Here is a 12,709-nt window from a genome sequence, read left to right as displayed (position 1 = left end):
ACCTGGTATCGTTTAACCGAGCACAGAACGATAGCCAATCATAGAAGCGTAGACTAGAGAACCCATGCTGTACGAGCTATCCCGCTCTAGATGTCGTAATGGGATCGGGATTCTGCTCGTGGCAAGCGAGGATCCACCAGGTAGCGCTGAATTGAAAATTGTGCCATATGTGAACCATAATGCACAATCTAAGTTTAAAAAAAAAATTATGTGAATAATGATATGGAAAGGTAAAAATCTAGATCAAATTTAATTAAAATTTGGGCCAGCTGACGCATTCGCCATCTAACGGGACAGCTGTTGATCAAACGGCAGCCTGGGCCAAGTTCGGTTTTCGTAGCTAGTCGACTAGTGGTCGGAACTAATAGCCGAACACACTATAGTTCGGTCGTAACGTATTTCACAGTGTCGGGCATCTTGAACCTAGGTCAGAACTGTAGCGACCGTGCTCAATTGCGTGGTCGACCATTTCCGGACTATAGTTCCGACTAACGGACATTCGGTTTCATTTAGTTCGACTATAGTCGACTAACTCCGAAAACCGAAGGTGGCCCTGCCGGGAAGGCATCGTTTACCGTTATTCAATATGGCTCTTAAGGAGCCCCGGAGGTGAACGGTTGAAAGATGAATATAGATTTTCTTTCGAACGAAATATTTTTCCTGGGAACGAAATAATCTTTTCGTCGGAACGAACAGTTTTTCGTTGGCATCAAAATGATCTTCTCGTCGGAACAAAATAACTATTCCTTGAAAACGAAAAACGTGTGAAGAGAAAATTATTGTTTTTTTATTCGAACACTGTGGAATCTAATCCAAATCCTAACCTAACGCTCACGACTCGGTCTTATTACCTCCAGACGATAGTCCCTATAAATGCCTTCCAAAGACAATAACCCCTTTTGGAAAATTACCCCTCAGACAATATAAACCCCCTACAAATTGACCCAGAATAACAACCCCTAGACTCATTGAGACTGCAACCCAGCCCAGAAATATACCCCTTTGGGGGGAGCGATATTCTCACAAGGAGGAATGCTACAGTTTTCGACCAGAATGCATGAACGTCAAGGGCTATGGTCACGTGAGGTAATACTTTATTGAGATGTAAGACTCAGTTCTATAATTCCAAATCCGTGATAGATCCACAAGTAGATACGTAATGTTGGATCCAGAAAACATTCTGTTATAATCAACAATGACGGTTAGTAACGTAGATGACGGATTAATTGATATTAAGTAGTCATGGAATCAGTCGATGACTGCCGAATGGTTCGGATCTCTTTTATAATCTGTGTTACTAACTCCATGGGAACAGTAGGCCAGGGGAAATTATCAACCATAAAAAAAGATTTCGTTCCCACGAAAAACTTTTCGTTCCCACGAAGAACTTTTCGTTCGAACGGAAAGATTATTTCATTCCCGCAGAAATTTTTTTTTTCACCATGTCACCAACGGGGCTCCGTAGTCTCTCAAAATTGTCTACTTCAGTGATATAGACTGCGTTACTACTAACCAATGATTGAGAAACTCCAGATCGATATATCTTACCGTATAGTAAGACATCTCTCCGGAGCGTTTACAAATGTCGCAGACGCCTGATATACGAGGACAACGATTGATATGATAATAAAATAACGAGAACGAACTGATTATCAAACACGTTCGCAACGCCCGATGTTTCAACTGATAAGTTGGTTATGTTCTTCAAGTGCGGATATTCAACGTCAATCAACGAAAGAAATAAACGTAACAACAAGATATTCTTTCGGTATACGTATATCTGAGTCATAAATTTCAAATAAGATATTAAATTGAATTAATAGTTGTGAATTGAAAAATCGGTTTGAGAGTAAAGAATAAAACCCAAGACTAAACAACGAAGTTATTTCGACCATCATCCTCTTGTTCATGTACTTTCAATAACGCCGGAAGTTGCTCGTCGGCCATGTTGTCTGTTGGCGGTCGATATCGTTGACGCGTCCAGGAATCCATGTCGGCGATTTTCTGCGGTATTGGACGTCCAAGCGGTTCAGGAAGGTATAATACCAGTAGACCGACGATTATAGATACAGAGCCTAGAAATACTCCCGGAAACCAGTAGATCTTCGTCATCTACAACAGCAATAAAAGCCTAATAAACGAATTGAACTCAATTCATCAGTGACAAAGGCTTGTTCTTCAATATTACAGACCATATATCCCGCAAACGGCGCCAACATTCCTCCAACTCTAGCACAAACGGAAGACAAACCTAAACCACTATTTCTGAAAGAAGGAACTTAAGACGAATCACCAAACAAGAAACCTTTCCGAACGGTTTTCATGAACGGTTGATTTTTGTTTGAAGTTTGCATTGTTTTACCTGGTACTGGTCGGATAGATTTCTGTGCTGTACAGATGTCCCAATGAAAACGAACACGTTATGAAATACACCCCGATCATTGTAAAAGTGAGGATTAACGGTGCTAAACTCGTTCCATTCGCTTTAATAAAAAAGAAACTAAATTACTTGGCGCGTTGTTTATATAAATAAATATTCGATAAATTGTATAGAACATACGTCTCAAAAATTTCACACAAAATAATCATCAGGGCCCAGTTTCACGAAAAAGTTTAAGCCTAAAACGGTTAAGTTTGAATTGTTGTCCTCATTGAAAACATGAAGTAACCATTGGCAATTACACCAAAAATTTGAGTTTAACTTTTTTGTGAATAAATACAAGATTAATGATTGATCAATCAGGGATTGATAAGGATCCAACACTTTCAGAGCAGTTTACGTGGAGACAGGCTACAGGTTCGCTTGATTTCGTTTGAAATAAAACATATACAGATATATGTGTTCTTAGCTAAAAATGACCTGGCAAATAAATATCAATTACGATTTGAAATATCAAAACATAATCTACCGTCAAAGATAAAATTATCCTGGCTAAACTTTCAGACAACAGAAAACCCTATTTAACTTATAAGGCAATACCCGTACCAACAGCATGGTTAACGCGGCTATTCTACATCTCACATTCAGATTAACTTTACGAGTTGAATATAAACTTACTAAGTGTTTTTGGTATGAAAGCCACAATGATGAGCGCAACTCCTCCAGCAACCTGGGCAATAGACGAAGCAATACGACGACCAGCCCTATAAATAATGGCGATCAACAAATCTATGACTAGTTTGTATTTTGATTCGGAATGAATTCTACTTTTTACAGAATCATCACTGCCTACTTTGTCGACATGGTACTTGTATAGATGAAATTCGGAGCTTCGGCGAGTACGACCAAACTGAAATTCAGATATCTGTTTCCGACTAGAGACGTGGCGCTCAAAGTAATTCCGTAATAACCAATCGATGAATTCAACCTGTTGAAGATAGACTCCCAAAATGTAGGTAACAATTTATGTTACGATCCCTCCTATTGGATTGCTCATTTAGATTAACGACGGGACCGCCTTCTTCTTCAGACGTTGCAGTCCGCGAACTGTAAGCAGCCATCAGGACTCGAACCCAATTGTCATTCGGCACGATGCAACAACATCGTGCCTTATCCCATCGAGCTACTAAAGGCCATTCCTTTAATGACAGCCGAACTGAACAGCGGTTAGATTTCTAGTTGCTTACCACATTAGACACATGATTATTGAATACCAACGTAAACGAGGATGTTTCATTACGTCCCACAAAGTTTCGCGCTTTTCATCCACACTGCCAGCAGGGGGCGCACGCTGCAAATAGATATCATCCAACGTACTTAATTTAAAACCTACGTATGTTGACAACAGTAATCTGCGTATACGAATAGACTTCGAACAATTAAATCTATTTGAAATATTTTATATCAACGGGAATGGTGCTAGCTTGTTGCATAGCATGCTTGGGATTCGATGAAATGTTCAAAATTTTAGTTCTGAGACTTCTTTAATTTGTGACCAACACGGGACACGTAAGTGTGAATTTGGATAGACAAAATTACGTACAGAGTGAGAATTCCGTTTTGATTCGCAACATTTTCGTCTCAAAGTTTTCATCCGTTTCGTTATTTCAGTTTTCAAACTCTTTTTTCTTCTTATATTCGATGTCACTTCTTCTGGAAATCCGTCACCCGGAACCGACAGTTTGATCTCGGGACCTTTCGTTACTTTCCTTAAAATCTGTTCGGCCTCGACGATTCGACCTCGGCCGATCAGCCACGGTATCGATTCGGTAAGACAACAAATACCGAAAATTGCTAATAAACCCGGAATCGAGATCAGCAGTTGTAAATGCTTCCAATCTCGAACTAAGAAGGCGAACACTGCAAGCAACACGACCATTAATGACCAGCCGATTGTTAACGCGAGAGTGAATAGGTATCTATTCTTTTTATGGAACATTTCAAAAACCATAACATTCCCAGACAGTGCGATACCCTAGAATAGATATAATCATAATCAAATTGAAAACGGAATCATTTATCAGAAGGAACTTAGATGACCCATAGTTAAACACGGAGAAATGATACCAGCTCCACAATTTGGCTCTAGTCGGGTGAAATCTTAACCTATAACTGGGTTTAACTGGATCGTGAAATTTATGAAATTCAAACCTGTTGACAAATTCCGGATAGAAATCTCATCACGGCAAACATTGTATAATTGGGTGAAAATATCACTACAATTCCAAAAACTGCGATTCCAATCAGTGAGCCGATGTGGACCGTTTTACGTCCCAACCAATCAGCTAACGGCGACAGACTTCCGGCTCCGACCAAAGTACCGACGAAAAAAATAGTCTGCGCCATTTGAGGTAAATAGTCCCTGTCACACACCAGATCCCACTGCAAGCAGAAAGTAAGAAACTTCTGAAAAAATGGAGCTATAATTTCATCGTTTCTTCGGATTTTGAATTAATTAAGTTTTGCAGCTAAGTTTGTTGGAGTTGAACTATAGCATCCTCGCTTGCCAGGTTTTGGAGGCAATCAAACACTGGCAAGCGAGGATGACCGTATAGTGATCACACCCGCCGAAGCAGAAAAGTGTACATTTGTTTATTTCAAACGCAATAGACTGATCACTGATAATGTCCCTACCTCGGTAACGATGGTGCTTTCATAATCGGTATAATAAACCCATCCATTATTACACGGTATCGTCTGATTATCACCACTAGATTCATTCTTGTACATACGACATTTATCATTCGTCCATTTACCATCTTTATAAATCTGAGGTATCGATTGATTGGCGCCCACTCGACAGTGATAGTCATCGGGAAGTCCACCTGTTGCGACGATACGTTGAAATTCATTTGCGAATTACAAAATTCGAGGAAGAAATATTCGCAAATAAAATCTATCCGATCTAGATGATACATTCAACTTTATTATTATCCTCAATCTAATTTTTATATATAGCGCGGCCTTAGTGGATAAATTTACCTATAAAAGCGATTGCGAACATGTGGAAAGCAGTCAGTGAGCAAGTCGAAACCGACAACATCGCGTAAGTCGTGTACAACCATCGTTTCCCGTAAATCGATACGGCTTTCAAAACGTTGTCCACTTCGGAGATATAAATTACGGTACCTTCACCAACCGAGGACCCGTCAGTCGCCATTACTGAATTCGATGGAAGGCGTCAACTGTCTGGATATAACCTATTGGAATATAATCTAATTCAAATAGGATGAAAATTTAAAAAGAACCCAAGCTGACAAAGGCAGTTGTTATGCTAATGGTAAATGCGTATACATTACGAAATACTCTTCATATAAATACATTTAAACCATTACTCATGATTATATTCATTGACGACGGGAAGTCATTGCTTTTGTATTCTAATCATCATTTAACCTAATTTCATCTAATCTTTCCCAGCGATACGTCCAATACGTAAGCTGTTGGTGAAATGACAAGCTGTAGGGAAAGCAGCATCATTTACCGTTAATCGATATGGCTCTTAAGAAACCCCGGAGGTGACATGGTAAAAAAAGATGTATATTGTTTTCGTGGGAAAGAAATAATCTTTTCGTTCAAACGAAATGTCCTTCGTGGGAACGAAATATGTCTCGTTTGAACGAAATGGTTTTCGTTGGAACGAAATACTCTTTTCGTGGCAACGAAAAGTTTTTCGTTGGAACCAAATCATCCTTTCGTTCGAACGAAAAGTTCGAAGGGGAATAGCCTATCATTAAAAATATATTTCTTTCTGTCAAAATGACTAGTTTGTTCCCACGAAAAAACATTTCGTTCGAACGAAACAGATTTCGTTCCTACCAAAAAATTTCGTTCGAACGAAAAAAAGATATACTTATTTTTCACCGTGTCACAACCGGACGGGCTCCATAGTCTCTCAGAATCGTGTCTCTATCAGTGATATATAAACTATGTTACTACTAATTCCACAATCAATCAGCGAAAGAAATTTATGAAATATATTTTCTATTATAGGTATATGTATATATGAGTCATACATTTGAAATAAAATAAATTGAACTAATAATTTGAATCAACAAATCGGTTTTTCAGAAATGAATAAAACCCAGGACTAAACAACGGAGTTATTTCGACCATCTTCCTCTTGTTCACGTTCTTTCAATAACGCCGGAAGTTGCTCGTCGGCCATGTTGTCGTCTGTTGGCGGTCGATATCGTTGACGCGTCCAGGAATCCATGTCCGCGATTTTCTGCGGTATTGGACGTCCAAGCGGTTCAGGAAGGTATAATACCAGTAGACCGATGATTATAGATATAGAGCCTAGAAATACTCCCGGAAACCAGTAAATCTTAGTTACCTACAACAGCAATAAAAGCCTAATAAACGAATTGAACTCAATCAGTGACAAAGGCTTGTTCTTCAATATTACAGACCATATATCCTGCAAACGGCGCCAACATTCCTCCAACTCTAGCACAAACGGAAGACAAACCCATTCCACTATTTCTAAAAAAAAGGAAAACGAATCACCAAACACATTCATTAACGGTTGAAGAAGTTGGCATTGTTTTACCTGGTACTGGTCGGATAGATTTCCTTGCCGTACAGATATGCCAATGAAAACGAACACGATATTAAATACATCCCCACCATTGTTAAAGTGAGGATTAACGGTGCTAAACTCGTTCCATTGGCTTCAATGAAAAAGAAAACTATATTCTTAGCGTTGTTTGTGTAAAGAAATATTCGATGATTTGTATAAAACATTCGTCAAAAATCTCAAATGAAATCATTATCAACTTAGGACGAAGAAGTATCTTAAATAAAATATCTTTTTTTCGAAAGTTGGGACGGTATTATTATGAAACCATAAAACATCCTTGTTTTTAGCTTGTTCCTCTAAAAGTGGCGTCACAATCGAAAAATGGCCTAACGACGTTTTCGATGTTTGCTCCCTGTATCCAGAATAGAATCCGTGTTGTGAAATCTCACTGTGATGTTTCGAGTTCCTATAGTTATGCTACGAAACATGATATACTTGCACTATATACATGTATCATACAACTGAACCTCGAAAGTAGGTTGTTTAACGGTTCTGCAGTGGATTAAAATTAGCAATTTCTGAAGCGATTGACCATGTTTTCCTTTCCGACACTCAGGCTATGTACAACGCAGTCGAGTTAACAGAGACACTATCAAAAAATATTTGAAAATCCACTTAACCGTTTATATGATTTTTTTAGACCATTTTCAATTCCGAGCACTATGAACAATATAAAAGCTTAAAGCTCAATTAGTCAATGAGTTAAATATAATCTTACACAATGATTTTGGAATGAAAACCACTGTAATGAGCGCAATTCCTGCAGCGACCTGGGCAAAAGATGACGCAATACGACGACCAATTCTACAAGAAAATAAGATGAAGGATAAAAGAATTCATGGCGTATTTATTCAATTCAATTTTAGAGAAATCCATACTTTCTAGGAATCTTACTTTGTCGACGCGATGCTTGTGTAGATGAAAGTCGGAGCTTCGGCGAGCGCGACCAAACCGAAATTCAGATATCTGTTTCCGACTAGAGACGTGGCGCTCAAAGTAATTCCGTAATAAGCAATCGATGAATTCAACCTGTTCAAGATAATCTTCCAAAATAACAATTTCACAACGTTTGGATCTTCATTTCCAGAAACTAAACAGGATTGTTCATTTAGATTAACGACGGGACCAACTCCTTTTGAAGTTGACACAATGTACGCAGCCAACAGGACTCGAACCCGATTGTCTTTCGGCACGATGTAACGACATCTTGCCTTATCCCACTGAGCAGCTTTGGTCACTGCGGAGCTTAAAAGCGGCAAGAGTTCTAGGGACTTACCACATTAGACACATGATTATTGAATACCAACGTAAACGAGGATGTTTCAACTGGTCCCACAAAGTTTCGCGCTTTTTATCCACACTGCCAGCAGGGGGCGCACGCTACAAAAAGATATCTTCAACTCAATTATATAATCTAGGTATGTTGACTATAGGTATCTATAGGAATTTGCTACGCATAATCAAATCCATCTAAGATATTTTATATCAACGGGAATGATGCTAGTTTACATCTAGGCTTCAATGAAATGTTCAAAATTTTAGTTCTGAAACGTCTTCAATTTGTGACCAACACGGGACACGTAAGTGTGAATTTGGATAGACAAAATTACGTACTGTGTGAGACTTCCGTTTTGGTTTGCAGCATTTTAGTTTCAAAGTTTTCATCCGTTTCGTTATTTCGGTTTTCAAAGTCTTTTCTCTTCTTATATTCGATGTCACTTCTTCCTGAAATCCGCAATCCCGAACCGACAGTTTGATCTCGGGACCTTTCGTTACTTTGCGTAGAATCTCTTCGGCCTCGACGATTCGACCTCGGCCGATCAGCCACGGTATCGATTCGGTAAGACAACAAATACCGAAAATTGCTAATAATCCCGGAATCGAGATCAGCAGTTGTAAATGCTTCCAATCTCGAACTAAGAAGGCGAACGCGGCGAGCGACGCGACCATTAATGACCAGGCGACCGTTAACGCAAGAATGAATAGGTATCTAACATTTTTATCGAACAATTCGAAAGTCATAACATTTCCGGTCAGTGCGATACCCTGGAATAGATATAATCATTATCAAATAGAGGAAAGAATCGTTTATCAGATGGAATTTTGATGGCCCATTATTGAACACAAATAACACAGCTTCATATTTTGTCTCAAGGAGTCAAATTTTCACATAGAACTGTTAAACTGGATCCAATAATTCATGAATTCAATTCAAACCTGTTGACAAATTCCGGATAGAAATCTCATCACGGCAAATACTGTGTAATTAGGTGAGAATATCACTACAATTCCAAAAACTGCGATTCCTATCTGCGAAGCGATGTGGACCGCTTTGCGTCCAAACCAATCAGCTAACGGCGACAGACTTCCGGCTCCGACCAAAGTACCGACGACAAAAATAGTCTGCGCCATTTGAGGTAAATAGTCCCTGTCACACACCAGATCCCACTGCAAGCAGAAACATTCAACGTCTAGAAAAATACAGCTATAATTTCATTCGTTTCTTCGGATTTGAAATTAGGTTTGCATCTGCGTTCAGTGGAAGTTGACCTATAGCTTCATCGCTTGCCAGGATCTGGAGGCAATAAAACCCTGGCAAGCGAGGACGTCCATATAGTGACCGCACTCAACGAGGCAACAGCCTACAGAAGATTTAATAAGGTTTAATAATGGCTATTGCTCAACCAGTTGCAAGTAGCCGTTGAATTATTGAAACGGGGTCTTAACGAGCGGACCAGACTAGTACAGTGGTGTCAAAAGGTTTCCCAACCAAGCAAAGAAATGGACATTTTGCGGGTCACTGCAAATCTAGTGGGACATAAATATTTGGTGATATTTCTTCAACTAATCAACAGAATAAGCATTTGTAGATTCCAAGCGCAAGAGAGATTGCTGGTCGCTGATAATGTTTACACTACCTCAGTTACGATGGTGCTTTGATAATCGGTATAATAAACCCATCCATTATTACACGGTATCGTCTGATTATCACCACTAGATTCATTCTTGTACATACGACATTTATCATTCGTCCATTTACCATCTTTATAAATCTGAGGTATCGATTGATTGGCGCCCACTCGACAGTGATAGTCATCGGGAAGTCCACCTGTTGCGACGATACGTTGTAATTCATTTGCAAATTCGAAAATAATAACAATTGCAAACAAAATCTGTCCGGTCTAGATGATATATTCAATTTCATTCCTATCCTCAATTTAGATATAAAATGCCGCGGCCTTGGTGAATAAACTTACCAATAAACACGATTGCGAATACATGCCAAGCTGTCACTGAGGTAGAAACCGACAACATCGCACAAGTCGTGTACACCCATCGTTTACCGTACATCGATACGGCTTTCAAAACATTATCAACCTCGGAGATATAAATAACGGTACCTTCACCAACCGAGGACCCGTCAGTCGCCATAACTGAATTCGACGAAAGGTGTCTATACTATGCGATCGCACATCTGGATATAACATTTTAGAGTATAATCTAATTTGAATAGGATGAAAATAAAAACCAGCTTAGCTGACAAAGGCATGACGTTGTTATGCTAATGATGAATACATTTGTTACGAAACACTCTTCAACGCATTAAATACATTTAATCTGCATGTTTAGATTCATTAGCGCGCTAAAAGCATTTCATGCAACGCGTAACTCGTACGTTCATGTGATTGAAATGTTTCGGAATCGGATCACCGTTTTTTGTAATGGCATCATTTCACCGGGCACGAAACGATAACAAATCCTTGAACGACCCATGCTTCATTGAAAATCAATCGTCAACGGAGCCGGATTTCTTTCGGATTCAATTGAAATCTATCGACAATTTCTCAATTTCTATGAGACGCTTTCATACGGAACGAAACGGCGTCGATTGGTTTCAATGATTGCTCAGAGGCTTCTGATTATATTTACTCGACTGTGAGTCAATTAACTTTCTCATCGCGAAACTATAAGCGATACCAATCAACATCAGCGGCATTTTGACGAATAATCCAGGAGCGCTTGACAAAAGCTCATTTATTGGCGTTAAGCGCATATTGTATGAATGCGACAGGCTGCTATTGTTAGGGGATTTTAATGAATAAAGTTAATGGAGAATAATCGGTTAAAATGTCGCCGTTTATGTAAGTGAAAATCATAACGATTTCGTCTGCCGACAGTAAACTGTGTTTAACAATGTTTTATAGCATTTTGCGTCGGTTACCGAAACGCCATCTATTGGTGTGGATTATTTTACTGATAAGAGTTGCTAGGCCACAAGGTAAGGATAAGCGGATATTTCGTATTTGGTTGTGTTGATTTTTCCTGCGTCATGCGATCATCAGAGCCTTCGCTCACTCAACTCATTAGGGCTAACGTTCAAAATATTCTGAATCCAGTTCCTCTAGACCCAGTTCGATCCACAGTTTTGAACGCAGTCCGAATTATGGAAATGTCTATGATTACGGACTCTTTTTATTCGTAGTGTGGGGGTCAATATGCTATCAGATTGACGCCAATTTGTTTTTCTGAAGATTGAATTTGAAGTAATTCCCAATAGAATAGAAATATTCCGATGTAATCCTGAAGAGGACTATTTAGGGTACCCGACTCGGTGGGTTCGGGTGAGTGAGTGAGAAACAGGAAATGACGTCACTGGGTGTCACTGACGTCATCAAATAAGGTGGTCGGAAGTGACGTCATTCGAGCTGGCGACCGGAAGAAGGGGTTAGAATTTGAATCATTTGCGTTATATAACGGGTTGACGTCACTTCCTCCAGGACGTTGCAATTCGTTAATATCTACGGAATTGCCGTTATATCTACGTAATTGCCGCCATTTTGGGGCGTCAGTTACGATGGCAAGATTGCGAGATCAAGGTCATTTTAAGAATCATCTGGGATCGCGTCTGTCCTGCCATGTCCGGAAGACCCGGGGCTCTCATTAGGGCCACTATTTGGAGGCTTTCAGCTCGTTCTCCTAGGCTCGAATTCGCGTATGGACTAAGATAAAGGTCTTAGGTCATGAAGAAACCTCGCTGATGCAGCAGGCTGAGGGCACGATCGTTCATATTATGTGCTGTTTTTTTTCTATAGGTGATGCTGAACAATTTTGCACATCGACAGTGAGAAACCACGATGGAATGACTGTTCTGGATCGCAGTTACCAGTGCACGACCGTTGTACAATTTGAAAACCCGATCACGTGCGACGGGACAATCGTCGCTTGGAAATTCAACCGTACTGATGAGGAGAGCGTCCACACGACACCTCAAACTTTCGCCGCAGTGTGGCGCTATCAAGGCGGTAATAATTTCAAACTGATTGGTAAAAATCGTCTGTCAAACGGCTCGGCCGGACAGACAACTTTCGACATCCCGGTCGAACAGCAGATACCGGTTAAATCAGGAGATTTAATCGGGACTCATTGCGATTCGGTTTCGAAAACGTCGAAAACGCTGCAATGTAGCGACGATTTTTTGAAAATCGGTGGGACCACAAACAACGCATGTCCTTACTCGATCAAATCAGTAGGTCCTCTTCCCGATGCTAATATCACGATTAATGGAATTTACAAATTCAATTACTCTTGGAAAAAGATGAGGCGCTGTTTCGGTATTGAAGCCGTTCTGTCGGTAGATATTCCCACGCTGAAAGGTAAACTGGTTATTGCGAATATAGATATAGGTT

The 12,709-nt window shown here is 39.8% G+C and overlaps 2 protein-coding genes and 1 long non-coding RNA gene across 3 annotated transcripts; 1 reads left to right on the top strand and 2 right to left on the bottom strand.

Moving 5' to 3' along the window:
- Positions 1–1,784: 1,784 nt before the first annotated feature.
- LOC141910656 (solute carrier family 22 member 15-like) lies at positions 1,785–5,894 on the bottom strand. Its single transcript, XM_074801372.1, has 10 exons — positions 5,423–5,894; positions 5,075–5,265; positions 4,592–4,822; positions 3,984–4,415; positions 3,628–3,731; positions 3,234–3,368; positions 3,059–3,144; positions 2,363–2,483; positions 2,193–2,265; positions 1,785–2,112 (listed from the first exon to the last, which is right to left on the bottom strand). Exons 1-10 carry the CDS (start codon positions 5,598–5,600, stop codon positions 1,870–1,872), a joined length of 1,794 nt encoding a protein of 597 aa, XP_074657473.1. The 5' UTR covers positions 5,601–5,894; the 3' UTR covers positions 1,785–1,869.
- LOC141910675 (uncharacterized) lies at positions 1,952–3,648 on the top strand. Its single transcript, XR_012619907.1, has 3 exons — positions 1,952–2,037; positions 3,218–3,392; positions 3,471–3,648. It is a non-coding gene; the product is annotated as an uncharacterized LOC141910675 (long non-coding RNA).
- Positions 5,895–5,989: 95 nt separating the features above from the next.
- LOC141910655 (solute carrier family 22 member 15-like) lies at positions 5,990–10,468 on the bottom strand. The gene is made up of 10 exons (XM_074801370.1): positions 10,280–10,468; positions 9,941–10,131; positions 9,240–9,470; positions 8,637–9,068; positions 8,299–8,402; positions 7,917–8,051; positions 7,741–7,826; positions 6,993–7,113; positions 6,853–6,925; positions 5,990–6,776 (listed from the first exon to the last, which is right to left on the bottom strand). Exons 1-10 carry the CDS (start codon positions 10,452–10,454, stop codon positions 6,531–6,533), a joined length of 1,794 nt encoding a protein of 597 aa, XP_074657471.1. The 5' UTR covers positions 10,455–10,468; the 3' UTR covers positions 5,990–6,530.
- Between the last annotated feature and the right edge of the window lie 2,241 nt (positions 10,469–12,709).

This window comes from Tubulanus polymorphus, chromosome 9, assembly GCF_964204645.1.
Source record: "Tubulanus polymorphus chromosome 9, tnTubPoly1.2, whole genome shotgun sequence".
Taxonomy (NCBI): Eukaryota; Metazoa; Nemertea; class Palaeonemertea; order Tubulaniformes; family Tubulanidae; genus Tubulanus; species Tubulanus polymorphus.
The sequence above is the reverse complement of the archived record's forward strand: the minus strand, read 5'-3'. Positions and strand labels throughout refer to the sequence as shown.